Here is a 27055-nt window from a genome sequence, read left to right as displayed (position 1 = left end):
GCTTGCTACACCACTGGATATGCATAGAGACCTGAAAAATTCGCGATTTCAAATCCCTAAAGGTTAGACTCCATGATCCTCTACGCACTCGTGCAAATTACATCTGCTGATTGGTCACCGACTCGTGACACCTGTTGACTGGAATGATCGTGATTCGCTAATTCTTCTGTTAAAGATTTTTCACTGGTCCCAGAGTCCTTCAGATAAACTGTGGCCCAATCACCAGAGTCCCGGAAAATTTCGCGGATTCCTCTGGTCTCAGGATAGAATTCAAAGTTATAGGTGTGCTCGTCCCATGTTTACTTTCCCATTGGTTGATTTCTTAGCGAGAACTTTTTTATCCTTGTTATTTGGCACTACCTGATTCGCTCACTTCTCTCCTAGCTGGGCATCATTGGCTCACGGTCGTAAAGGGGCGTGTCCAGATAACTGCGGTCCAATCATGAGCACAGTGCGACAGTGTGGAGGTTTGCATTCTAGCTTGAGACTAAATGAATGCGCGAAAATTCCGTGGCTCTACCAATCACTGAAGCAAAATAATGTCAAAAGTATTTGGACTCTATCCTATCGCGAAATGATTCTGCGAATTTTACAGGTCTCTAAATATGCACAGCATGCAGTCTGTTTATGTTTGTTTTTGTTTGTAGTTGTTCTGTGAACTGGGAGACCCGGACGCTCGGCGCCACCACGTACATCGTCTTCCTGTTCGCCATGGGACTGGTGGTCCCTGTGTCCGTCATCCTGTTCTCGTACCTCAACATCATTTTCACCATGAAAAGGGTAAGGTTCGTCGTAGATCGATGCCACCAACACGCGTGCACTTGAAAGAAAAACATTATTTTATGGTTTTGGTAACACACGTGCGTACGCACGTACACGTTAAAATGATGTTTATAATACCTTATCTGTAGAGACCGGAAAAATTCGCTAGTTCATTTCACGATAGGCTAAAAAAATACAAATAGTTATACCTCAATGCAGCCTCTGTTGTTGGCTCACAACTAGCTCACCTGGAGGACTCTGGGCCAATGAGAGAATCACCCAACCAAAGCTGTATCGAATCACAGGCTGCTACGTTGGGACGTCTCACAAGGCAGCAGCCTATGAGTGGGTCGCATTTGACCGAGTGTAAGTAAATCTGTGGAGTTCGTCCTACAGGTCATTGAACCCGCGAATTTTTCCGGTCCCTAATTATGTGGCACCAGGTTTTATCTTTAGCCCACCTTTTTTAACATTCAATGTGTATCATATCTCGAGTAGGCTACTGCCGAGATTAAAATATAATAAAAACTAAACAAATCAAGTGTTCCAACATTTGGCTTCTTTATATATATATATATATATATATATATATATATATATATATATATATATATATAAAATCCGTTGCAGAAGATTTAAGACATTAAAACTACATGATAGCAACTGTTATCTCTATTCGTCTCCGTTTTGTATGTTGTGACAATGTTTTGTTTCAGAGAAATGGTAAAAATAAATGGAACTAGTACGCTTTGATTTTTCGTAGAAATAAAGGCAAATTAATTGGTTCCTGGAACTAACATTTTTATATTTTCCATGTACATTGAATTATGACAGGTTCTCTAATGGCTGATCAATTTACCATAAACTGTTCGCCAAAGTAAAGCATGTTTATACTTTAATCGTTTATTCACTGATCTTGACTGAAAACATCTTGCATTTGGATTCCAAATTTCAGAGTCGACCTGTATGCAGTACGCATAAATTTTTTTTGATGTTATTATTTGTAAAATATACATTTTAACATGGCGAAAACTGTTCGTAATAAAATATATACCGTAAAATTAAAAAATTACATAATCAATAAATAATTATAAATTTAAATTTTTGCAAACAACGCCAGAGTTAAATGGAATATTTTCTATGTATTGACGGGATATTTTTCGATTTGATGGGAAAAATTTCCTCAGGGGAAACTTGGTTTCCTAGAGGAAAAAGTATTGGTTCAAAATAATAAGCATATTACACACAACGTTGATATTCGCAAATATTCCTGAAGTCGGCGCATGTGGTGTTTCTTTTTCAAGGTTCAGCAGAATTTTTATATTTTCGATGGTACAGTAAGGCCTTAAATAAATCTTGTTTATGTGAAATTTTCCAGTTTCAACAGAATATTTGATATCGGCACGTCAGTTTCTGAATTACATTTCATATGGAAACACACACAAACACGCACCTTAACTTTGCTTGTTCACATGAATGTGTTAGAGGATTTCGCTTACCTGGCTCTTTTGTTGAAGTGGGATTAATTGGTAAAAGTAATGTGCAACGAATTGGCTCACCAGTAGAATACATAAACTGATAAAAGCCTTTAAATTAATTTTTACAGTGTAAAACAAAAGGTGTAATTTTACAGAAAATGTAGGTTACAGCATACACTCCAACAATGTTAATGCAATTTTATACCTTCACGTGTTGGAGTGTTTTTTACTGTTATGCCGAAGCAAAAATACTATTACGATTATAACGTGGGGAGAAACCTGGGTTCGTAAGGTATAGCCCAATTAATTTGTTCAGTTTTTTATTTACAACTAATGTCTACACCATACATTTAATTAATGCACTCAATACGTCTGTCCACAATAATTAGTCTTACACTGGTCATTGAAGGATTATCACTTTCCACTGGAGCTTGGCTCGACAGTGGCTCGCTCTTCTGTCCGCCTCTGTCCGCTTCCTTCGCACACTCACCCACACCGCGCCTCAGTGCAGTCCCCAACTATCGCTCGCCAGGCCTTCACTCGCAGGTATCTCCTCCCGATAGGTCCTGGTCCACTCAGCAAGGGCCACTTGCCCTCTTCACCTCTCGCTGATCGCACGGGTATCGCCAGTATCACTCCCCGAGGGGGAGACTCTCTCCGCTGCTCCGCTCTTAGCTCTTCGCTCGGAACTCTCGTGGAGGCCGGCGCCGCTGCTTTTATACTCTTGACAGACTTTCTGGAACCGCCTGTGTGTGTGTGTGTGTGTGGGGGGGGGGGGGGTGGTGGGAAGGGTAGTGTCACCTTGGGCTGACCCGACGCCCGAAAAGTCCAGAAAGGCGGTGTTTATTCACGCCACTCCGCGCGGCGGCCAGAGGAGAAACCCGCAGAATTACCAGGCCGCTAAAATGGTGATTGGCAATGGCCTGAGGTGGGACGGTGCGTGGGGTTGGAAGGGGAGGGGGGGGGGGGTAGCGATGACCCTTGTAATCCGGCCAGGCACGAGTGGCATGCCTTACGTCAGTGGACGACGCGTGACGTCAGAGGACGTACGGGGCCGCCAGCCAGCTCCGAACCTGGCGCGCTTCGCGGTGCTGTCTGCGTACGTAACAGTACTATTAAAGCATGAAAGTACAATTGCTAATTTTTGCTAAATATGTCATAGCTTTTGGTGTGATTTCACGCACATGATATATGAATTTACATATGCGTGCATACATGTATGTGTATATTACCACACCTGTTAATTTACTGCATTTTTGAGTAAATTTATGTTTACAATAAGTGTGTTAAATTTGATTTATTTCAACAAAATATTTGTTGTATTTTACAGAAAAGTTTTAAGTGAAATATTGGAGTATAAATTCTCTAGCTTTCAACAAATTAAAACGTTTCCAACACAATGGGGATCACTACAATGTTTTGTATTTTGTATTTGACATTAATCCTTAAATAGATAGCGAAAAAAAAATTAAAATAGAAAAAATAGCTAAGTCGAAAGAATATGTTTTTGTAAATTATATTTGTGCTTAATATTGACTGTTATTATTTACGAAAATATTATTTTTCTTTTTTTTTCTAATTGTTAATGTGGAAAACACAGTTTGCCCATAATTTATGTTTGTTTAATTAGAATATCTTTATTTCAGTTTGGTTTAAGTGGAGATTTTGGTCTGCACCACGATATTTGATTTTTTTTTTTTGTAATTTCTACTTAAAAATATACTAGTATGTGTTCTCGTGCGAATAATCGTACTGTGAATTTTTTCTTTAAATATCACATGTAATAAAAAATATATCAATAATCGTGAAATATAATTTATCGTGAAAAAACAAATAACTAAGTCTATGTAGGTTATGTGGTACATAGTAGTATTGCTAGAAGTGTGTATTGGTAGAAATGGGAGCTCACCTTGTATTGTTTGCTCTTGGTTGTGAAAAATAAAAAGTGGTTTTATTGTTATATCTCCAGCTCCCATGAACGTAGCGAGATAAAATATACACCATTTTTTTATTATTATCACAAGCTTCCAAACACAAAATTTTAAGCGAAATTGGTTAAGTAGCTTTTATGCGATAATCAAACAAACAGACAAATATTAAATAATATTATAAAAAGTTAATAAAAATTATCTATGGAATGATAACAGTTTTTATATGGTTTTACTGCGTTGTTTTAGCTAAAAAATAATAAATGTGATTAAATATTGGCATGACGTAAATGTTATATTTCCAATGCTTTTCGCGCGGTGACAGTATGGGCATAATGAACAGACTTCCGCTTGGAAGCGTCGCGCTGGGAGGAAATATTGAATGGTTCACGTGAGCGGTTCCAGTCGACGTAACGTTTGCACTGGGTCACGAATGCCGACTTCAGAGAGAGCGCAGAGCCAGTCACTGTGGTTTTTCGGGCCGCAAACTTAAACACGCCTGCACCGCAAGCTTGGCCATTTTTTCTTTCTTTTTTTTTTTTGACGTGAAAACGTCTAATAAATCGATGAACGCCGACTGCACGCACAAAAAAAGTGTCACATTACGCACATTGTCCCGTTACGCGGTGTCCCGTTACGCTCATTGTACGCTTACGCCGCATCTATCTCTCTTCCACTCGATTGGAACAACCATCGATTTGACTTTTTCGAGGCACATTAAACTTGAAACACTCCCATTCGTTTACTACTTTTCTTATCATCGTCCGATCATTACCAGAATAACACAGATTGGAAGAAGTTAAATAACAAACATGTATAAACGTTATATAGTTAAAATAATCTGTTCGTTAAAGTAATAAACATATTTGAATTAATGAGTGCAAATAAAAGTAAATTCATCAATTAATGTTGTAGATTTCATTTCACTCCTTTTTATAGATACAAAATAGTGATAATTCAATAAAAATGATTCATTTTTATTCATAAATGTATGCAATCATTTCATCAATGTTTTGTTATGGCGTTGTCAAGTTAAACTATCGTCCGTAAACCGACTTTACAGACAACCAATTTTTTTTTCGAAACTACGAATTGGCGGAGTACAGCCCCCTTAAGGGGCCCGCCTCGTCAGGGGTGTACGTGTGTTGGTGAGGCGGGATGATAAGCGCAAAGCTCGCTGGTGCTTCTAGCGCGGTGTCGCCTCTGAACTGGCGCGCAGTCTTCTCGTCGTGCATAGGACAACTGTGAAATCTGAGCGTAGCATTATATGGCCGAGAAATGATTATAAAGGGGTAATGCAAGTCCCTTAAGTGCTTTCAAGAATCTGTACTGGTTGTTTTACGCCTGAACATTACTCTGAAAACGTGCGTTTTAGCCATTTTAACTCTTCTAATAATACAGTTTAAAAACTTAATCCGAAATCCAAAGTACTCTTCGGACCTCAGAGAACTCTTAAATGCTTATCCCTAGAGACCTAAAAAATTCGCGGGTTCATTTCGTGCTATGCTAAAATTTCAAATAATTATACCTTAGTGCTGCTTCTTCCATTGGTCCACTGTTAATCTGGAGGACTGAGGGCCAATTAGAGACCCTCACTCATTGAAGTGTCGAATCACAGGCCACCCAGTCGAGACGACTCACAAGTCAGCAGCCAATGAACAGTTGGCATTTGCCCGAGTGTGTAGAGGATATTGGTGTCTATCCTGGAGGTCATTGAACCCGCGAATTTTTCCGGTCTCTTCTTATCGCAAGCAGACCCCCACTCGGATATCTTGAGTAGTTTTGAAATCGCGTTGTTTTTTTCCTGAAGCTCTGCGCACCGTGTGTGTGTGTCCGGGTAGACGGGGGCCTTAATTCCTTGTTAAGTTCAATCTGGTGCGGCGGCGGCGGCCACCTGGGCTCCGGACCGAACGGAAGCCATTACCTGAAGGAGCAGGTGCGTGCGGGCGCCGCGAACAGATGACGACGGCGGTGGGGCACACAGCTATCGCAGCTACCAGCTTTGAATATATATACTGTATAGAAGTCACCAGCCCAGGTTAAAATTTCTAATACGGTTTTGAGGTAGTTGGTTAATTCACCGCCGCAATCGCCACCATCTCTAGGGCATCGACTTGTGGTGGTCCCTAGCGGACAAGTGTCGAATTCTTCAAACACCCCTTCCCCCTCCTGTTGAACGACGTTGAGCTGCAGTGAATGATGGAAGAGGGGTGCGGGGAATGACAGCGGGCGACAGAGCTGCGCTCTAACGTGTAAATAACAACTAAGACGATACAGGGCGTTACGGCAGCGCACTGCAGCGGTGAAGTTCCCAAGCTGCTCATCATACGCTTCTGAAAAACGTAGAGTAAATCCTATCCACTCGCGACTTCTATACAGTATATATATTCAAAGCTACCAGTGACTAGCTAATCAAACCCCCGTGGGAGGCGACTGGGTGGGTGAGGGGGGAGGGGGGGGCGGTGAGAGCCGCCCCTTGGAAGGCCACCGGTATATTACCATTTCCGAAATTCCTAATCGAATCGCACACTCTGAAGTCTCGCAACCAACACACTGTAAATTATTATTATTTTTTATTTTTGACGTGACAACGTCTAATAAATCTATGAACGCCTGCTGCACGCACGAAAAAGTTTTACCGTTACGCACATTGTTCCGTTACGCTGTGTCCCGTTACGCTCATTGGACGCTTGCGCCGCATCTATCTGTCTTCCACTCTACTGTTTATAAAGTGAGGTGAAAAGTTTATGTGGTTTTCATTGCTTATTACAACAACAATTTCGGCAATAAAGGTTGATTATTCTTGCATTTTAAAAATCTGATTACTAGTATAAATTCAAGTATTTATTCTTTTATTATTAAATTAAAAATGGTTCAATTTTATTCATAAAGTATGCAATCATTTCATCAATGTTTTGTTATGACGTTGTCGCGTTAAACTATCGTCCGTAAACCGACTTTACAGACAACCAATTTGTTTATTTTTTGTAATAGTTTGAATATTCATGTAAAATTACAGGTATTTCTGAAAATTTTTTTGTACTTTCACACGAAAACAACTGTTTCACTGCAAAACAGTGTTTGCTGCAATACTGCGTTCGAATTCTTACCTAGGCATTTATGCTTTCATGTTGTCCCCGTACCTCTAATTATTAAAGTTATTATTAAACCGTTCCCTGAATTGATTTCCAGCATTAAATGCGCAAATTAATGAGCGTAACTAAACAAAATAAAAATCTTATTAATTAAGATTCGATCATCTTCTCTATGATTTAGTATATAATTATATATATATATATATGCTTGAACGAAACATCAATTAAAATATGAAGTTACGTGCAACTTTCGTCAGAAATGCTCAGTATTATCTCAAATAACATATTACCCAGGGCCGAAACTAGGAGATTCGCAAGGGGGGGGGGGGGGCAAAGCTTAAATTGCCGCCCCCTCCTTACCCACATTATAAAATACCCTTTTTCGTTAGAAGCGGTGGTTGAAATGTTACCATTCACTTTTACATAATTGAGAACTTTTATTTATCAAGTACACTGATTGAAAAACTAATACAATTACATTTTTTTATTATAATGAAGTAGACTGTTATCAAACTATTGTTTATTGTTTGCACAACAGTGAAAATTAATGTCTTACCAATAAGTTTATTAAATACTAAAATTACATAAGGAACATGTGATTCTGAATAAAGTATAATATTGTATTGATAACCATACAAAGAAATTAAGTTCAAAATTTAATTTTTCGAGCATGATTAGCTGCAAAAGTGTTAATAATATCATCAAAATTGATCAAAGAAGCTCTTTTGTGTCCAATAGATATAATACTTAGATTTGTTAATCTCTGCTGGCCCATCGTGCTTCTCAAATAGCTTTTAATAAGTTTAAGTTTACTAAAACTTCTTTCACCTGACGCAATTGAAACTGGAAGGGTGAGAAACATTCTCAGAGCAGTAGTAATGTTAGGGTATGCCTCCTCCAGTTTATTTTTGTAGATAAGGCTCAACATTGTTGATGCTGTAGCATCTTTTAATTCATAGTCTACTGTTAATGCATGGTGCTTAAAACTTTCAATTTCAAATACGAATTATTCTTTGTTAAGATCGGCACTGTGTTTCCTAATTCTGCTGCTTTGACTTTTAAATCTTCTACTTCCATTTTATGAATTTGAACCCCACTAAAAAATCCAAACTTATTGTTAATGTTCTCCAAAGCCTTAAACCTGTTACTCAGTTCCATAATTAATCTGTCAATGACTTTCAACATTACTTAATGTAAGTTTTAAGGACATACGCCATTGCTAAGCACTTTTTCTGTTGAAGAAAACGAAAAAATAAAATAAATAAATAAGTAAAAATAATCAAAATACAAAAAGCACAAATTAAGCAAACAATTTCTGTTCTCAACAGAATATAAACACCACAAAATATTCCGTAACAGGAATATGGTAAACAAACAAAGAAAAATGTACTAAGAGAACGAAAAAAGAAAACCGCAAATCATGACGACACAAAAATTTTGAACCCAAAAAAAAAAAAAAATTCAGCACAATGGTTGAAACGAGACAAAAACACGACAAAACGAAAAGCCGAAACAAACACAATAGTTTTCCAAAACAGAATAGAACGATAAAAACCCCACAAATGATGACAGTACAAAAATATTGAACCCAAAAAAATTCAGCACAACAGTTGAAACGAGACAATAACACGACAAAACGAAAAGACGAAACAAACACAATAGTTTTTCCAAAACAGAAACAAGCGACGTTTCGGGAACTGCTATCTGCTCCCGTCCTCAGGCATAGACGCACATGGTACGAAAACACAGGTGCGACTGAGTAGGGGCTGGAAAAATGAGGGTATTTATCAGAGAAAGGGCTACATCTTGATCAACCAAGTGATCACCAGCGCAACGGGTCCTTGAGATGCCAGCTCTCATCGCAGTGGTTTTACTCACTCCAAACCACGAATTATGGTAATACTTGTTTCTTAGAGTGAAGTAACGCATTTGAAGTACGAATATATTTACAAATTATGCATAATCAAGTTAAATAGAATTTCTTAATTTCTTGGCTAACTTATTGGTTGCGATATGTACACTTTCAAAACTTTTTTAATGACTAGTTTCAACTTTTTTTAGTGAACCACTTTTCATATTTTGCCGCCCCCTGATATTTTCCGCCCGGGGCACTTGCCCCCCCATGCCCCCCTTAGTTCCGGCCCTGATATTACCTATATGCAAAAATAACTATAGCCATGTGCTGTACAAAGTTACAATATATTTCTTGTAGTATTACAAACTATTTCTTGGCAGCTGGTGTGTGTATGTATATATACATACACATACATACACATATATATATATATATATATATTACGAACGTGAAAAGCATGGCCGCGACGCGTGCCAAGTACCTAGGCGGGCCTGGGGAATCCCGCGGGATTGCGGAGGCCGCTGCGTGGAACGGCGTGGATGACGCGCCGCTGTTCTGGATGCTTCGAGCGTCAGGTTGGACCGGGATGACGCGACACTCCAGTCGGTTCCAGAAAGACGGCCGACGGATGTACATAAAAGCGGCGACGCCGGCCTCCGCGGGATTTGAGTCCCAGCAGGCGAGTGAAGAGCGAGTTAGGCGAGCGGCGCAGACACGGGGCGACGGAGCCATGCGTGTGTGACCGAGTGGCTCGAGGCTGTGTGTGCGGACAGGCGCGAGGCAAGGGGCGAACCACTGTCGAGCCTGGCTCCAGTGAGGAGTGTGATCTGTGGACTGGTCATATATTTAATCATTTGTGAACATGCATTAAGTGTGATTATTTAATAGGAAATAAAACTGTATAAAATTAAGCGGGCTGTTCTTACGAACCCGATTATCCCCACTTGTAACAATATTATCTAGGAATTTATTTGGACGTTCCACTATATGTGATGTTCGGAAAATGATTAAAGTTTCGAAGATACAATTCTGGCCGAAAATTCAACTGTTAGATTATAGGCAAGTTCACTAGTAGCCAGCAAATTAGAATCCCGCTGAGATGACGTGAGATCTCAGCGCAATGACGTCAGACGTTTCGTAGGCGCAGACATTTGGTGTTAGTCAAACACACCAGTGACCTGTGACTTACTCACACCGTTAACAATGTAGATCACATCAACCGTCGAGACAGGAAACTCCCAGTTTCAGGCATTCGCTGGTAGAGCATTTTATTTTATCTTAGTTAGTTTTTTTAAATACTCACAATTTCTCAGGTGTTTAAAAGGCTGAGTAACATTAATTTATTAATTTAGTAATACTATTAATAATAATTAAATAATAAATAAAAAACATTCAAAAATATATGTGGAAATAAAGGTTTTACCCCAAATATTTTAATGAAATAATTTTTTTACAGCAAAAAAAATTAAGAGTGGTGGTAGAAAATAGTTTGATTAAACCTGATCCATCTATCTTAAATAATTTATCAATCATTTATAATGAAAAAGTAGTTCAGCCCCAACTTCAAAGACGTATACAAGCCTCGAGAAGTCCGCTAGATAATAACTAGAGACTTGTAAAATTCGCGGATTCATTTCGCGATAGGATGGAGTCCAAATACTTTTGACATTATTTTGCTTCCGTGATTGGGCCACAGTTTATCTGAAGGACTCTGGACCAATGAAAAATTTTAAACAGAAGAATTAGCGAATCACGATCATTCCAGTCAACAGGTATTACGAGTCGGTAACCAATCAGCAGGTGTAATTTGCACGAGTGCATAGAGGATCATGGAGTCTAACCTTTAGGGATTCGAAATCGCGAATTTTACAGGTCTCTAATAAGTAGGTGTATTTGGTATGTATGGGGACACCGGTGGGTGGTGGGGGATCCGGGGATCCGCAGCGGCCATCTTGGATTACGTCACATCCGGTCGACATCTTGGATTACGTCACTTCCGGCGGCCATCTTGGATTACGTCACTTCCGGCGGCCATCTTGGATTACGTCACTTCCGGCGGCCATCTTGGATTACGTCACTTCCGGCCGCCATCTTGAATTTGACTTTAACCTTTGACCCCGACGACCATTTTGTTTTCTAGAACATCCCGACATTTCGAGTTTCATCCGCCATCTTGAAAATCCTTATTTATTATCCGATTTTAATTTTAAAAAAATAAAAAATAAATATTTTAATTTTAATTAAATGTTACAATTATCTAGCACCACACTCCTATACATTACGTTTACATCATCGAGCGCCCCACTCTTCTACATTACGATTACATCATCGAACACCCCACTCATCCCTGTCGCAATTTTTCGTAACACCACCATCTTTAAAATAAATTTATTATAAAAACAATAATCTAACCCATTATCGTCTGCTGGAGGCAGCCATCCTGGATTCCGCCATATTGATTTCATCCGATGATGTCATCACCATCCTAAAGCACCTTAGTGTATGTAAGGCCGACTTTCTATCCCGTACCAATGTTGTTATGATCCTTATAGACCATAAAATCCTCAGTCATTTTGTTGTTGTGACAACCATTTATTCTTAAAGGCATAATCATTTACAGGTTTTAACTAACATATATGTTATTATTTCATTGCTGCGGATGCGATAGTTAAAGTAATTATAATTTTAAAAAAATATAAATTTATTACTCCATCTTAGCGGACCAGAAGTTTGTCAGAGTCCGTGTTTGCGTACTTGTGTTTAAAAGCTGCACGGAAGCAGATAATTTAAATGTTTGGGTATATATCCATCCCACTCCCCTAAAAGTTTTAATGAAAGCAAAAACACAAGCAGCTTTAATCGTTCATGACAATGTTATGATACAAACAAAAATACCGATTCACATTTGTACAGTATTAGATGTTCCCCTATCTTCACGAGAGAGACCACATCCGTCACATAACATTTTACGTTTCAACTTAATGTCTGATCGCTATAGTGTATATGATGCAATTACAACACTCACCTCAGCCATTACCTACTGTCGCTACGAGCAAAGCTATTACCTACTGCCACTACGAGATGCACTTCATATAAAAATTAAATAGTATTTTTTTTAAGTCGTGTCAAGAAGTCGAAGTAAATAAAATATCAAAAAAAAATATTTAACACTATTAAATAAATAAACACACACTCCTTCACACCATCTTCTCCCCCCCTTGTTAACACAATACCATTCAGAAGGCGTTACCGACCCTCTTCACAACACCCCGCTCCGCAGTACTTTCCATACTAGCATCAAATACTTTGCCCACACAACTATACAAGCATCACGCAGCCCCAAAGCCGATATCCACCCTTCCCTTTACAACAGCGATATCCTCCACAGTCAGAGTGGAGGTGTTCACAGGTACATCTGCGATGTCTTCCCTGGAATCTTCGTCTTCATCCATCGCAAGAGATTCTTCCTGGCCGCCAGCCTCCTGACAGCATGCGTATAACTCATCCTCAACAATCTTCTCATAGGTGGCCTGACACATCTTACTAGCTCTGTTGATAACTACGAATGATACATCCTAAGGCTGTTATTGTTCAACTGTCCCCACCCCTCTACCCTTTCCATTGCAGTCCTGTTCGTGCGTGCCAAGCACACACGTTACTGACGCACGGCCTTTGACGTCAGCACACCTACCCACTCCCCCCTCACCCTGAACCATCCACACCCCAAATAGCTGCGTCATTTAGACCTGTCGCCACGCGTCCCCAGCCTCTTAATACCATTTTAAGCACCTTCGACGAACATCCCGACCTCTGGTAACTAGTTAAAAGTTTCAAACAGTACATAAATAAATACATTTTTTATTTATTTTAGACTTGCATTTATTAATATAAAAATTTACAACATTTCAAAACATTAAAATTTATATGACATCAGTCGATTTTATTCAACTGATTTTCACATTTATCGAATCCTAGCCACTTCACAAACAAGGGATCATCTTTCTAATACATCAATTTTTCTACTTAATAATCGCTTGGGTACTTGGTAGGCTGAATTTCTTCCCCATAGAATCCGCCACGTATCGCCGAACCTCGTAAATCTTCCAAGTAGTAACATCTCGGATGGTAATTACGTATTTTAACAACACGGAATATTTATATCGACCATTTATAAATACACACAAAATATTCAATTTTAGCTCTAAGTTTTACTACGCCTAGTTTAATTGCATCAAAATAAACAGTTTCCAGGAGTGAGTTATCTTTTACATTAACAGACACCATGCCAGTTTTTCTGTATTTTCTGTAACATATAAATCCTCATATAACTCCCTTTTGCTGCGAACTCCCTTCACATGACTTCCTTTAGAGCAGGAATAAATCAATCATCCGCCCATCCTTTATCTCGGTGAACATAGTTGAATTATTTATTTCAAACAAGACTAGAAGACTTCTTGGCTACAAAGCTACAAGCTACAAGGTTCCAATCGGCTACGAGTCTACAATACTACCAGGCTACAAGACCACGAGGCTACAAGGATACATCAAACACATAGAAAAAAATCTGGGTATAAAAATACCAACTCAGCAAATTTAAAGCCTACTGTAGAGCCGAAACATCCCTGAAATATGTATTTTATGCTTCCTACAAGACCAAGGGGTTTTGAACCATTACATATTCAGCCCTGGCTACAGGCTTGACAACACACATTCAATTAAACGGGCACACATTTGGATAAAACATTCAACTCAGTAGGATACGATATCTAGGATACATTAACTAAAATACTAAAGGAAACGATAGGATCCAGCTCAATCCGGCTACAATGCCTCCAACCACATTTGGCTCCAAATGATTTTAGTTAGAATGTAGCACTTACCCGACACAATTGACGGAAAGACGTTATTATGACTCTCCATTTTGTTAGTCATTTATTACGAATTTTACATCTTTAAGTTAGAAGTTGTTCTACGAGAACCCAACCTTGGCTAGAAATAAGATTACAATAAATAAAACAAACTTTTTTATCCAAAGTATAATTTGGTTTTTCACTTTTATACACATGCAGACAAAACAAGTTATTATTGTATGTAGCATACATTTCTTATTTCACGAAGTATAGAGCATATTTGTTTGGCATTGATTAATTTTTCTTCATTTTTGCGAGGCAAGTAGAAGTCTTAACCTATCTACCAATAGGTTAGAATATTTCCATGTGGCATAATAAATATCTTCGGCTTCTAACATCTTACGTAAATTTTCATTACTAATACTTTTAAGACCCCTAAAGTTCCGTTTTTAATACCAGCCTCAAAGCCATTAAAATTGTAATCACCCCACTGACCATCATAAGCCTAATCTGAATAATTTAGTTTAATAAGTCGTTTCCATCATTTTGGTCTCAACACTTTATCACAGTATTCGATCTTGTGAGCTTCAAGTTCTTAATCATAGACTTAGTTCTTGTAAGCTTCAGGTGAATCATAGCAGTCTTCGACATTTTCAGCTTTAGGCTGTTCTAAAGTGCTCTCAATTTCATGAAGGCGACTAGAAATTGGTGTAAAATTTTTTCAATTACCCATGAAAATGCTACTTTCTTCGTTAACTTTTAAATCCAAATAATTAACAAGACCTGGGATAGTACTATTAGAATCATCATCTTCACATTTCTCGTGATCATTATAGTCGTCTAATATTTTGCTACCATTTCACTTCTTTGCTTTTATAGACACACAATTCTTAACATTAACCAGCCTTGTTTAACCAGACCTCAAGGGGGGAGAGAATCATGTTACAAACGAGTGTTTCTCGGCTGTACTTAGCCTATTTAACGAATGAGTAATGGATATTTTTATTCAAGTACCACCTGATTAAAATGCGGAAATTTCTTATTTGGTGTCAGGAATTGACCATACAAACGGATATCTCTCAATATATTCCAAGACCAATACAAAAAATAAAACTCAATAAAAGATATATGACTCAAGAAAATCTGGAAACACATTCCATTAAATTAATTTATTAACTCAGAATCATTCCTCTAAAAGAATACAGATGTGTTTTTTACTAATGTGAACACACATTTAAACACTAATACTCTAATTTCAAACACAATTCATCATATTTCAAACACATCTCAGCATATTTCAAACAATTATCCACACAATTCACAAAAACTGCATATTTCAAGACCAAGAACAGAAGTTTGAAAGATGTTCTTTTCTCTTCTAGAGCGTATCGTGATGTTACAATCATCTAGTTTTCGTCGATGCTATAGATGTTTATGCAGGCACGAGGATTATGTTTCTCTAACAGAGGTATCTGGCGAAGTGGATTGGGAAACTCGTTGTTAGTGAAGTTGAACTTCCCCTCCAAGTCATTGTAGCACTGACTAACATGCTCAGATGCTCACCCGCATTTAACTTGACCAGAATTTCACACTTAAAACATATGTGCTCATCTAAGTATTTACAGATTGACCACCGAATATGTTTCTTTGATGCAGGTAGGTATTTCGATGTAGGAGCTAGCTCGAAGTGGATCAAGCTTGTTAATGTGTAGTTGTAGTCGCCAGACAAAGACCATCCGGACCCCTTTCATAATTAGTATTCTTCCTCTTTATATATCTTAAATATGTATTCAGTAATGACATCCTCCACTTCACGAACTGCAAAGAGTGGAACATTCGTAGTTTTGAAGGCCCTCTTGTCTTCACACGTACCCATTGGCTTTTCACAATTGCACTCAAGCACGATGTAATACTTGAGTGGACCATCCTCTTCAATTTCCTCTAGAAGTTGGCTTATTAGTTTAACCTTGATAGAGTCCAAGTATGTACATGTGTCCTTGACAGAACTGGTATTATTTTCTACCACACAAGTCTTCAAGTTACCCCAGATTCCCACTTCTGCAATGATGAAGTCGTGGATGTTGGCCAAAACCCGCCTCTGTCACCAGCAATGTTCGGCTGGTGCTTGGCTTAGCTATGACTACAGGCTTAAGCGCGGCCATTCTCTGCTTCTTAGTTGATAGTGGATCAGGACCCTTACACACTTTGGTATGTGCTTTCAACTTACCAGCCCTGGCGAACACTTTAGCATAGTTCCCACACAAATACATTTTATGGCTAGGTTTGAGACCGCAAGCCGTCTTCTCATGATGTGTGACATGGCTGGAGTTTTCGAAGGTTTTGAAGCAGAAGCTACACCAGGTGACTGAAGTCGTGAGGGCAGCACCAGTACATGTTGTAAGATATTACCGCAATTTATCACTGCGAGCAACCATCTTTCCACACAGATGACACTGCTTGAGGTCATGCTGCTGGTTGTCAGCACACTGACGTTCATAACGGTAGCAGTTATTAGCTGATGTATAGGTAGCAGGGCAGAAACGTCATTTCTGCATGGTTGATGTCATCACAACAATCGGTAGTCTGTGCTCAATGCACGGAACACACGAAGGAAGCCCGATGTACGGAGAACTATTACAGAAGTCTTAAGAAAACAATGTAGCTACCCATTACATGAAAATGTTTGCATACATAACTTCAAACCTACAAACTACAGCTTCAACAAACCAATCCTTAAGTTAGCAATACCTTACCCCGAAAAAAATCTAAAAATCACTAAAATGTTAAAGTACTGTAACTGACAAGTTACACAGAAGTAGACAAAAAATATTCAAAGTCCTGGTAACTGGTAACTTTTACAAATTTTTAAGTACAGAGAAGCATTTAGCTGAAAAATATTCAAAGTCCACACAACCCACTCTCCACACAAATGTTTAAGTACAGTGAAGCATTACCTGAAAATATTCAAAGCCCTATATAGTTACATTTTCAAACAAAATATTAAGTACACAGCAGCATTTAGCTCGAAAATATTCAAAGTCCACACAACTCCCTCTCCACACAAATGTTTAAGTACAGAGAATCATTAAACTGAAAAATATTCAAAAGCCCGCACAGCTACATTTTCACACAATAGTTTTAAGTACTACACAGAAGAAGCTAAAAAAAAAAAAAATTCAAAGTTCTGATAGCTAACAAAATTATTTAAAAGATCATATAGATAGCTATCTAAAAAAGGAAAAAAAAAATGAATACACAGCCTCAAATCCACTCATTTACACGAAATCCAAAAAATTAACCCACAAACTACAACTAATCATACTACCCTTCAATATAACAAAGAAGCCCCTTGCTTGAAACCAACCAAACATAAAAATTGTTACAATTTTAGCACAAAACGTAGCTCATGTGCAGGTTTTCATAACTCCTGAGTTTCGGTAGGTATGTGATATGTGCAGGGGTATGGGGTAAAAACATGTAGCAACCATGCAACAAGTATGATTAACCTCTATAGCTTGGACCAAGTACAACCACTTTTGGCTTTACCAATTAGAGATGAGGTCGCTAGGTACTTTCACAATCATGACTCATCTCTCAACAATGTCTGAGAGCCTGAGCTATCCACAACAGTCTCAAGCAATTCACGCATCGTGGACCCATGAGTCCGTCAGCACACAACCATTATCTACACACACAGTTAAACTTCTACATGTCAATACTTGACATGGTAAATGTTATAGTTGTGAAAGGAAATAGTTAGAAACATTGAAATCCAATACTTTTTTTGGATTCAGAACATACACATACATGTGTGAAACTAAGCATGGGACTTGAGCGAAAACACTAGTTGCTCACGAAACATTTTGTGTAAATAACTTCATACCTACAAACCCACATTAAATCCATAATTCATAGTGATAAATTATCAAACCAACCCACAACACCATCAAATTAATCCGCACATTAGCATATTGCAGCTACCCCCACCACCCTTTGAATTCAATCTAACATAAAAATCACTCAAATACCACCAATGTAAAAATTACAAGTCGAAAAATTATGCATGAGTTCAAGTATGGAGGTGATCTCATCCATATCAGTATAGGCTCCTACACAAAAAGAAACAATTAAATGTATCACCCCGGCCACCAAATCATTTAGACCATCCCAAGACACATATAATATCTCTTATGCTGCCATTATTCTGAAAATCACAAGATTCTTTGTTTTTAACACCAGCTACATAGTCATTATCCTCATCATCTTCTCTGATATCATCGACACAACCATCATCATGATCAACATACTCATCCAGATTACTGTAATATTTCGTAATCTTAGGCGTCGAAGCTTCTTATTTGTATTGAAACATTCTTTATAAGTGTCCATCAATTCTCCAAGTTCGAAGGCTCCGGAGAAATGGGCTGAAACATATTCTCACTATTCGCAATAATGATACTTCCACCATCTTCGGTCTTCCTTAAACCTTCAACGTCCTTAATTTCAAGTTCTTTGTCGAGATCAGAAGAGCTACGAACATTCATCCCAAGGAATAACATTCATCTTTACAAGTCTTACAATGTCTTTTTAAGCTCTCTTAGAACAAAATACCTGTCACACCGATCAAAACTTAACATTTTATATAGTTGGTTTTTGACATCATTCCTTCTCAATGTAAAACCCCTGTCACAATAACAACACCAGTGACCTTTTCATGACGTTAATAGCACCGATCCTGAATCCATATTAGTTTCTACGACAAATGTCAGAAGCAACCTGAAAGTTAAACGCAAACACTAAACTTAAATAGAACATTAAAATAAACTATCAGCGAGAGTTAATTCCGAATTTTAAATAATAAATGGTTAAGTAGTTCCGCTTATCACCAACCTATTTTGCAACATGCCAATTTAAAGTAACTAATTATTTATTTCTAATGAAGTAAACCTTATACAAAGTACATAATATTAGTTAAGTAAACATAAATGTTACCCACATATGACTACAAATGTAGTCAATTCGGCAGCAAATGTAACCAATTTTCTCCATCTGTCTACAAATGTAACCCTGCAGCCTATGTATTCCGATCTTCAACCCACTTCGTTTCAGAGTATGATGAGTGCATTCATACTGTTTATAAAGCTATGTTATTATGTAGCATGGAGGATGTATACTTGGTGTTCGCAAGAGAAGTAAGGATTCGATAGGTCTCAAGGGAAAGAAAATCAAATTTGTGTTGTCCTCCTAACAAGCTACCTTTTGCTTATATGTAACAAAATAGTGAATTTTAATCAAGTGTCATCGTTATTTTCATTTGTTTAAACTAACTGAAATTCTCAGCACATAACCAGTCACATGTAGAAATAATCTGACTATGGTGGATTATTACCACAGAATTCACTGAAAAATGCTATGTGGGAATCAATTTTATTTCTAAATAAGGTCACATTCGCCAGTTCTAAGAGTGAACATTATGGAGGATGTATACTTGGTGTTCGCAAGAGAAGCAAGGATTCGATAGGTATCAAGAGAAAATCATCAAATTCTTGTCAGGTAAAAAAGCATAAGCACACGAAAAAAAAATTCTGACACAGTAAAGTTGAAGCAAACTTAGAAATCCATCGAAATTTCACGTGAAAAAATAGGAGCACTCAGAGAAAACCACCAGGGAGAAGATGTCGTTTATAAACATCATATATCATAAATTTTTTTTAAAAAGTTCAAATTTAATCCTGCTTAAGCAAAGAGTTCTGTCACAAGCTGACTTGTGCCAGAACTCTCATGTTGCTTAAGCAAAGAGTTCACAAGCTGACTTGTGCTAGAACTCTCATGTTGCTTAAACAAAGAGTTCACAAGTTGACTTGTGCCAGAACACTCATGTTGCTTAAGCAAAGAGTTTACAAGTTGACTTGTGCTAGAACTCTCATGTTGCTTAAGCAAAGAGTTTACATGTTGACTTGTGCCAGAACTCTTTGCTTAAGCAGGATTAAATTTGAACTTTTTTTAAAAAATTGATAATATATGATGTTTATAAACGACATCTTCTCCCTGGTGGTTTTCTCTGAGTGCTCCTATTTTTTCACGTGAAATTTCGATGGATTTCTAAGTTTGCTTCAACTTTACTGTGTCAGAATTTTTTTTTCGTGTGCTTATGCTTTTTTACCTGACAAGAATTTGATGATTTTCTCTTGATACCTATCGAATCCTTGCTTCTCTTGCGAACACCAAGTATACATCCTCCATAATGTTCACTCTTAGAACTGGCGAATGTGACCTTATTTAGAAATAAAATTGATTCCCACATAGCATTTTTCAGTGAATTCTGTGGTAATAATCCACCATAGTCAGATTATTTCTACATGTGACTGGTTATGTGCTGAGAATTTCAGTTAGTTTAAACAAATGAAAATAACGATGACACTTGATTAAAATTCACTATTTTGTTACATATAAGCAAAAGGTAGCTTGTTAGGAGGACAACACAAATTTGATTTTCTTTCCCTTGAGACCTATCGAATCCTTACTTCTCTTGCGAACACCAAGTATACATCCTCCATGCTACATAATAACATAGCTTTATAAACAGTATGAATGCACTCATCATACTCTGAAACGAAGTGGGTTGAAGATCGGAATACATAGGCTGCAGGGTTACATTTGTAGACAGATGGAGAAAATTGGTTACATTTGCTGCCGAATTGACTACATTTGTAGTCATATGTGGGTAACATTTATGTTTACTTAACTAATATTATGTACTTTGTATAAGGTTTACTTCATTAGAAATAAATAATTAGTTACTTTAAATTGGCATGTTGCAAAATAGGTTGGTGATAAGCGGAACTACTTAACCATTTATTATTTAAAATTCGGAATTAACTCTCGCTGATAGTTTATTTTAATGTTCTATTTAAGTTTAGTGTTTGCGTTTAACTTTCAGGTTGCTTCTGACATTTGTCGTAGAAACTAATATGGATTCAGGATCGGTGCTATTAACGTCATGAAAAGGTCACTGGTGTTGTTATTGTGACAGGGGTTTTACATTGAGAAGGAATGATGTCAAAAACCAACTATATAAAATGTTAAGTTTTGATCGGTGTGACAGGTATTTTGTTCTAAGAGAGCTTAAAAAGACATTGTAAGACTTGTAAAGATGAATGTTATTCCTTGGGATGAATGTTCGTAGCTCTTCTGATCTCGACAAAGAACTTGAAATTAAGGACGTTGAAGGTTTAAGGAAGACCGAAGATGGTGGAAGTATCATTATTGCGAATAGTGAGAATATGTTTCAGCCCATTTCTCCGGAGCCTTCGAACTTGGAGAATTGATGGACACTTATAAAGAATGTTTCAATACAAATAAGAAGCTTCGACGCCTAAGATTACGAAATATTACAGTAATCTGGATGAGTATGTTGATCATGATGATGGTTGTGTCGATGATATCAGAGAAGATGATGAGGATAATGACTATGTAGCTGGTGTTAAAAACCAAGAATCTTGTGATTTTCAGAATAATGGCAGCATAAGAGATATTATATGTGTCTTGGGATGGTCTAAATGATTTGGTGGCCGGGGTGATACATTTAATTGTTTCTTTTTGTGTAGGAGCCTATACTGATATGGATGAGATCACCTCCATACTTGAACTCATGCATAATTTTTCGACTTGTAATTTTTACATTGGTGGTATTTGAGTGATTTTTATGTTAGATTGAATTCAAAGGGTGGTGGGGGTAGCTGCAATATGCTAATGTGCGGATTAATTTGATGGTGTTGTGGGTTGGTTTGATAATTTATCACTATGAATTATGGATTTAATGTGGGTTTGTAGGTATGAAGTTATTTACACAAAATGTTTCGTGAGCAACTAGTGTTTTCGCTCAAGTCCCATGCTTAGTTTCACACATGTATGTGTATGTTCTGAATCCAAAAAAAGTATTGGATTTCAATGTTTCTAACTATTTCCTTTCACAACTATAACATTTACCATGTCAAGTATTGACATGTAGAAGTTTAACTGTGTGTGTAGATAATGGTTGTGTGCTGACGGACTCATGGGTCCACGATGCGTGAATTGCTTGAGACTGTTGTGGATAGCTCAGGCTCTCAGACATTGTTGAGAGATGAGTCATGATTGTGAAAGTACCTAGCGACCTCATCTCTAATTGGTAAAGCCAAAAGTGGTTGTACTTGGTCCAAGCTATAGAGGTTAATCATACTTGTTGCATGGTTGCTACATGTTTTTACCCCATACCCCTGCACATATCACATACCTACCGAAACTCAGGAGTTATGAAAACCTGCACATGAGCTACGTTTTGTGCTAAAATTGTAACAATTTTTATGTTTGGTTGGTTTCAAGCAAGGGGCTTCTTTGTTATATTGAAGGGTAGTATGATTAGTTGTAGTTTGTGGGTTAATTTTTTGGATTTCGTGTAAATGAGTGGATTTGAGGCTGTGTATTCATTTTTTTTTTTCCTTTTTTAGATAGCTATCTATATGATCTTTTAAATAATTTTGTTAGCTATCAGAACTTTGAATTTTTTTTTTTTTTTTAGCTTCTTCTGTGTAGTACTTAAAACTATTGTGTGAAAATGTAGCTGTGCGGGCTTTTGAATATTTTTCAGTTTAATGATTCTCTGTACTTAAACATTTGTGTGGAGAGGGAGTTGTGTGGACTTTGAATATTTTCGAGCTAAATGCTGCTGTGTACTTAATATTTTGTTTGAAAATGTAACTATATAGGGCTTTGAATATTTTCAGGTAATGCTTCACTGTACTTAAACATTTGTGTGGAGAGTGGGTTGTGTGGACTTTGAATATTTTTCAGCTAAATGCTTCTCTGTACTTAAAAATTTGTAAAAGTTACCAGTTACCAGGACTTTGAATATTTTTTGACTACTTCTGTGTAACTTGTCAGTTACAGTACTTTAACATTTTAGTGATTTTTAGATTTTTTTCGGGGTAAGGTATTGCTAACTTAAGGATTGGTTTGTTGAAGCTGTAGTTTGTAGGTTTGAAGTTATGTATGCAAACATTTTCATGTAATGGGTAGCTACATTGTTTTCTTAAGACTTCTGTAATAGTTCTCCGTACATCGGGCTTCCTTCGTGTGTTCTGTGCATTGAGCACAGACTACCGATTGTTGTGATGACATCAACCATGCAGAAATGACGTTTCTGCCCTGCTACCTATACATCAGCTAATAACTGCTACCGTTATGAACGTCAGTGTGCTGACAACCAGCAGCATGACCTCAAGCAGTGTCATCTGTGTGGAAAGATGGTTGCTCGCAGTGATAAATTGCGGTAATATCTTACAACATGTACTGGTGCTGCCCTCACGACTTCAGTCACCTGGTGTAGCTTCTGCTTCAAAACCTTCGAAAACTCCAGCCATGTCACACATCATGAGAAGACGGCTTGCGGTCTCAAACCTAGCCATAAAATGTATTTGTGTGGGAACTATGCTAAAGTGTTCGCCAGGGCTGGTAAGTTGAAAGCACATACCAAAGTGTGTAAGGGTCCTGATCCACTATCAACTAAGAAGCAGAGAATGGCCGCGCTTAAGCCTGTAGTCATAGCTAAGCCAAGCACCAGCCGAACATTGCTGGTGACAGAGGCGGGTTTTGGCCAACATCCACGACTTCATCATTGCAGAAGTGGGAATCTGGGGTAACTTGAAGACTTGTGTGGTAGAAAATAATACCAGTTCTGTCAAGGACACATGTACATACTTGGACTCTATCAAGGTTAAACTAATAAGCCAACTTCTAGAGGAAATTGAAGAGGATGGTCCACTCAAGTATTACATCGTGCTTGAGTGCAATTGTGAAAAGCCAATGGGTACGTGTGAAGACAAGAGGGCCTTCAAAACTACGAATGTTCCACTCTTTGCAGTTCGTGAAGTGGAGGATGTCATTACTGAATACATATTTAAGATATATAAAGAGGAAGAATACTAATTATGAAAGGGGTCCGGATGGTCTTTGTCTGGCGACTACAACTACACATTAACAAGCTTGATCCACTTCGAGCTAGCTCCTACATCGAAATACCTACCTGCATCAAAGAAACATATTCGGTGGTCAATCTGTAAATACTTAGATGAGCACATATGTTTTAAGTGTGAAATTCTGGTCAAGTTAAATGCGGGTGAGCATCTGAGCATGTTAGTCAGTGCTACAATGACTTGGAGGGGAAGTTCAACTTCACTAACAACGAGTTTCCCAATCCACTTCGCCAGATACCTCTGTTAGAGAAACATAATCCTCGTGCCTGCATAAACATCTATAGCATCGACGAAAACTAGATGATTGTAACATCACGATACGCTCTAGAAGAGAAAAGAACATCTTTCAAACTTCTGTTCTTGGTCTTGAAATATGCAGTTTTTGTGAATTGTGTGGATAATTGTTTGAAATATGCTGAGATGTGTTTGAAATATGATGAATTGTGTTTGAAATTAGAGTATTAGTGTTTAAATGTGTGTTCACATTAGTAAAAAACACATCTGTATTCTTTTAGAGGAATGATTCTGAGTTAATAAATTAATTTAATGGAATGTGTTTCCAGATTTTCTTGAGTCATATATCTTTTATTGAGTTTTATTTTTTGTATTGGTCTTGGAATATATTGAGAGATATCCGTTTGTATGGTCAATTCCTGACACCAAATAAGAAATTTCCGCATTTTAATCAGGTGGTACTTGAATAAAAATATCCATTACTCATTCGTTAAATAGGCTAAGTACAGCCGAGAAACACTCGTTTGTAACATGATTCTCTCCCCCCTTGAGGTCTGGTTAAACAAGGCTGGTTAATGTTAAGAATTGTGTGTCTATAAAAGCAAAGAAGTGAAATGGTAGCAAAATATTAGACGACTATAATGATCACGAGAAATGTGAAGATGATGATTCTAATAGTACTATCCCAGGTCTTGTTAATTATTTGGATTTAAAAGTTAACGAAGAAAGTAGCATTTTCATGGGTAATTGAAAAAATTTTACACCAATTTCTAGTCGCCTTCATGAAATTGAGAGCACTTTAGAACAGCCTAAAGCTGAAAATGTCGAAGACTGCTATGATTCACCTGAAGCTTACAAGAACTAAGTCTATGATTAAGAACTTGAAGCTCACAAGATCGAATACTGTGATAAAGTGTTGAGACCAAAATGATGGAAACGATTTATTAAACTAAATTATTCAGATTAGGCTTATGATGGTCAGTGGGGTGATTACAATTTTAATGGCTTTGAGGCTGGTATTAAAAACGGAACTTTAGGGGTCTTAAAAGTATTAGTAATGAAAATTTACGTAAGATGTTAGAAGCCGAAGATATTTATTATGCCACATGGAAATATTCTAACCTATTGGTAGATAGGTTAAGACTTCTACTTGCCTCGCAAAAATGAAGAAAAATTAATCAATGCCAAACAAATATGCTCTATACTTCGTGAAATAAGAAATGTATGCTACATACAATAATAACTTGTTTTGTCTGCATGTGTATAAAAGTGAAAAACCAAATTATACTTTGGATAAAAAAGTTTGTTTTATTTATTGTAATCTTATTTCTAGCCAAGGTTGGGTTCTCGTAGAACAACTTCTAACTTAAAGATGTAAAATTCGTAATAAATGACTAACAAAATGGAGAGTCATAATAACGTCTTTCCGTCAATTGTGTCGGGTAAGTGCTACATTCTAACTAAAATCATTTGGAGCCAAATGTGGTTGGAGGCATTGTAGCCGGATTGAGCTGGATCCTATCGTTTCCTTTAGTATTTTAGTTAATGTATCCTAGATATCGTATCCTACTGAGTTGAATGTTTTATCCAAATGTGTGCCCGTTTAATTGAATGTGTGTTGTCAAGCCTGTAGCCAGGGCTGAATATGTAATGGTTCAAAACCCCTTGGTCTTGTAGGAAGCATAAAATACATATTTCAGGGATGTTTCGGCTCTACAGTAGGCTTTAAATTTGCTGAGTTGGTATTTTTATACCCAGATTTTTTTCTATGTGTTTGATGTATCCTTGTAGCCTCGTGGTCTTGTAGCCTGGTAGTATTGTAGACTCGTAGCCGATTGGAACCTTGTAGCTTGTAGCTTTGTAGCCAAGAAGTCTTCTAGTCTTGTTTGAAATAAATAATTCAACTATGTTCACCGAGATAAAGGATGGGCGGATGATTGATTTATTCCTGCTCTAAAGGAAGTCATGTGAAGGGAGTTCGCAGCAAAAGGGAGTTATATGAGGATTTATATGTTACAGAAAATACAGAAAAACTGGCATGGTGTCTGTTAATGTAAAAGATAACTCACTCCTGGAAACTGTTTATTTTGATGCAATTAAACTAGGCGTAGTAAAACTTAGAGCTAAAATTGAATATTTTGTGTGTATTTATAAATGGTCGATATAAATATTCCGTGTTGTTAAAATACGTAATTACCATCCGAGATGTTACTACTTGGAAGATTTACGAGGTTCGGCGATACGTGGCGGATTCTATGGGGAAGAAATTCAGCCTACCAAGTACCCAAGCGATTATTAAGTAGAAAAATTGATGTATTAGAAAGATGATCCCTTGTTTGTGAAGTGGCTAGGATTCGATAAATGTGAAAATCAGTTGAATAAAATCGACTGATGTCATATAAATTTTAATGTTTTGAAATGTTGTAAATTTTTATATTAATAAATGCAAGTCTAAAATAAATAAAAAATGTATTTATTTATGTACTGTTTGAAACTTTTAACTAGTTACCAGAGGTCGGGATGTTCGTCGAAGGTGCTTAAAATGGTATTAAGAGGCTGGGGACGCGTGGCGACAGGTCTAAATGACGCAGCTATTTGGGGTGTGGATGGTTCAGGGTGAGGGGGGAGTGGGTAGGTGTGCTGACGTCAAAGGCCGTGCGTCAGTAACGTGTGTGCTTGGCACGCACGAACAGGACTGCAATGGAAAGGGTAGAGGGGTGGGGACAGTTGAACAATAACAGCCTTAGGATGTATCATTCGTAGTTATCAACAGAGCTAGTAAGATGTGTCAGGCCACCTATGAGAAGATTGTTGAGGATGAGTTATACGCATGCTGTCAG

General features: G+C 37.6%; 1 protein-coding gene across 1 annotated transcript in view; it reads left to right on the top strand.

Annotated features, from left to right (window-relative positions):
• LOC134538277 (rhodopsin-like) overlaps nt 1-27055 on the top strand; it is a 170351-nt gene that overhangs the window by 113556 nt on the left and 29740 nt on the right. Inside the window, exon 4 of the mRNA XM_063379448.1 lies at nt 648-780. Coding sequence (XP_063235518.1) covers nt 648-780 — 133 coding nt within the window. The remainder of the gene's footprint in view (nt 1-647; nt 781-27055) is intronic.

This window comes from Bacillus rossius, chromosome 13, assembly GCF_032445375.1.
Source record: "Bacillus rossius redtenbacheri isolate Brsri chromosome 13, Brsri_v3, whole genome shotgun sequence".
Taxonomy (NCBI): Eukaryota; Metazoa; Arthropoda; class Insecta; order Phasmatodea; family Bacillidae; genus Bacillus; species Bacillus rossius.
The sequence above is the reverse complement of the archived record's forward strand: the minus strand, read 5'-3'. Positions and strand labels throughout refer to the sequence as shown.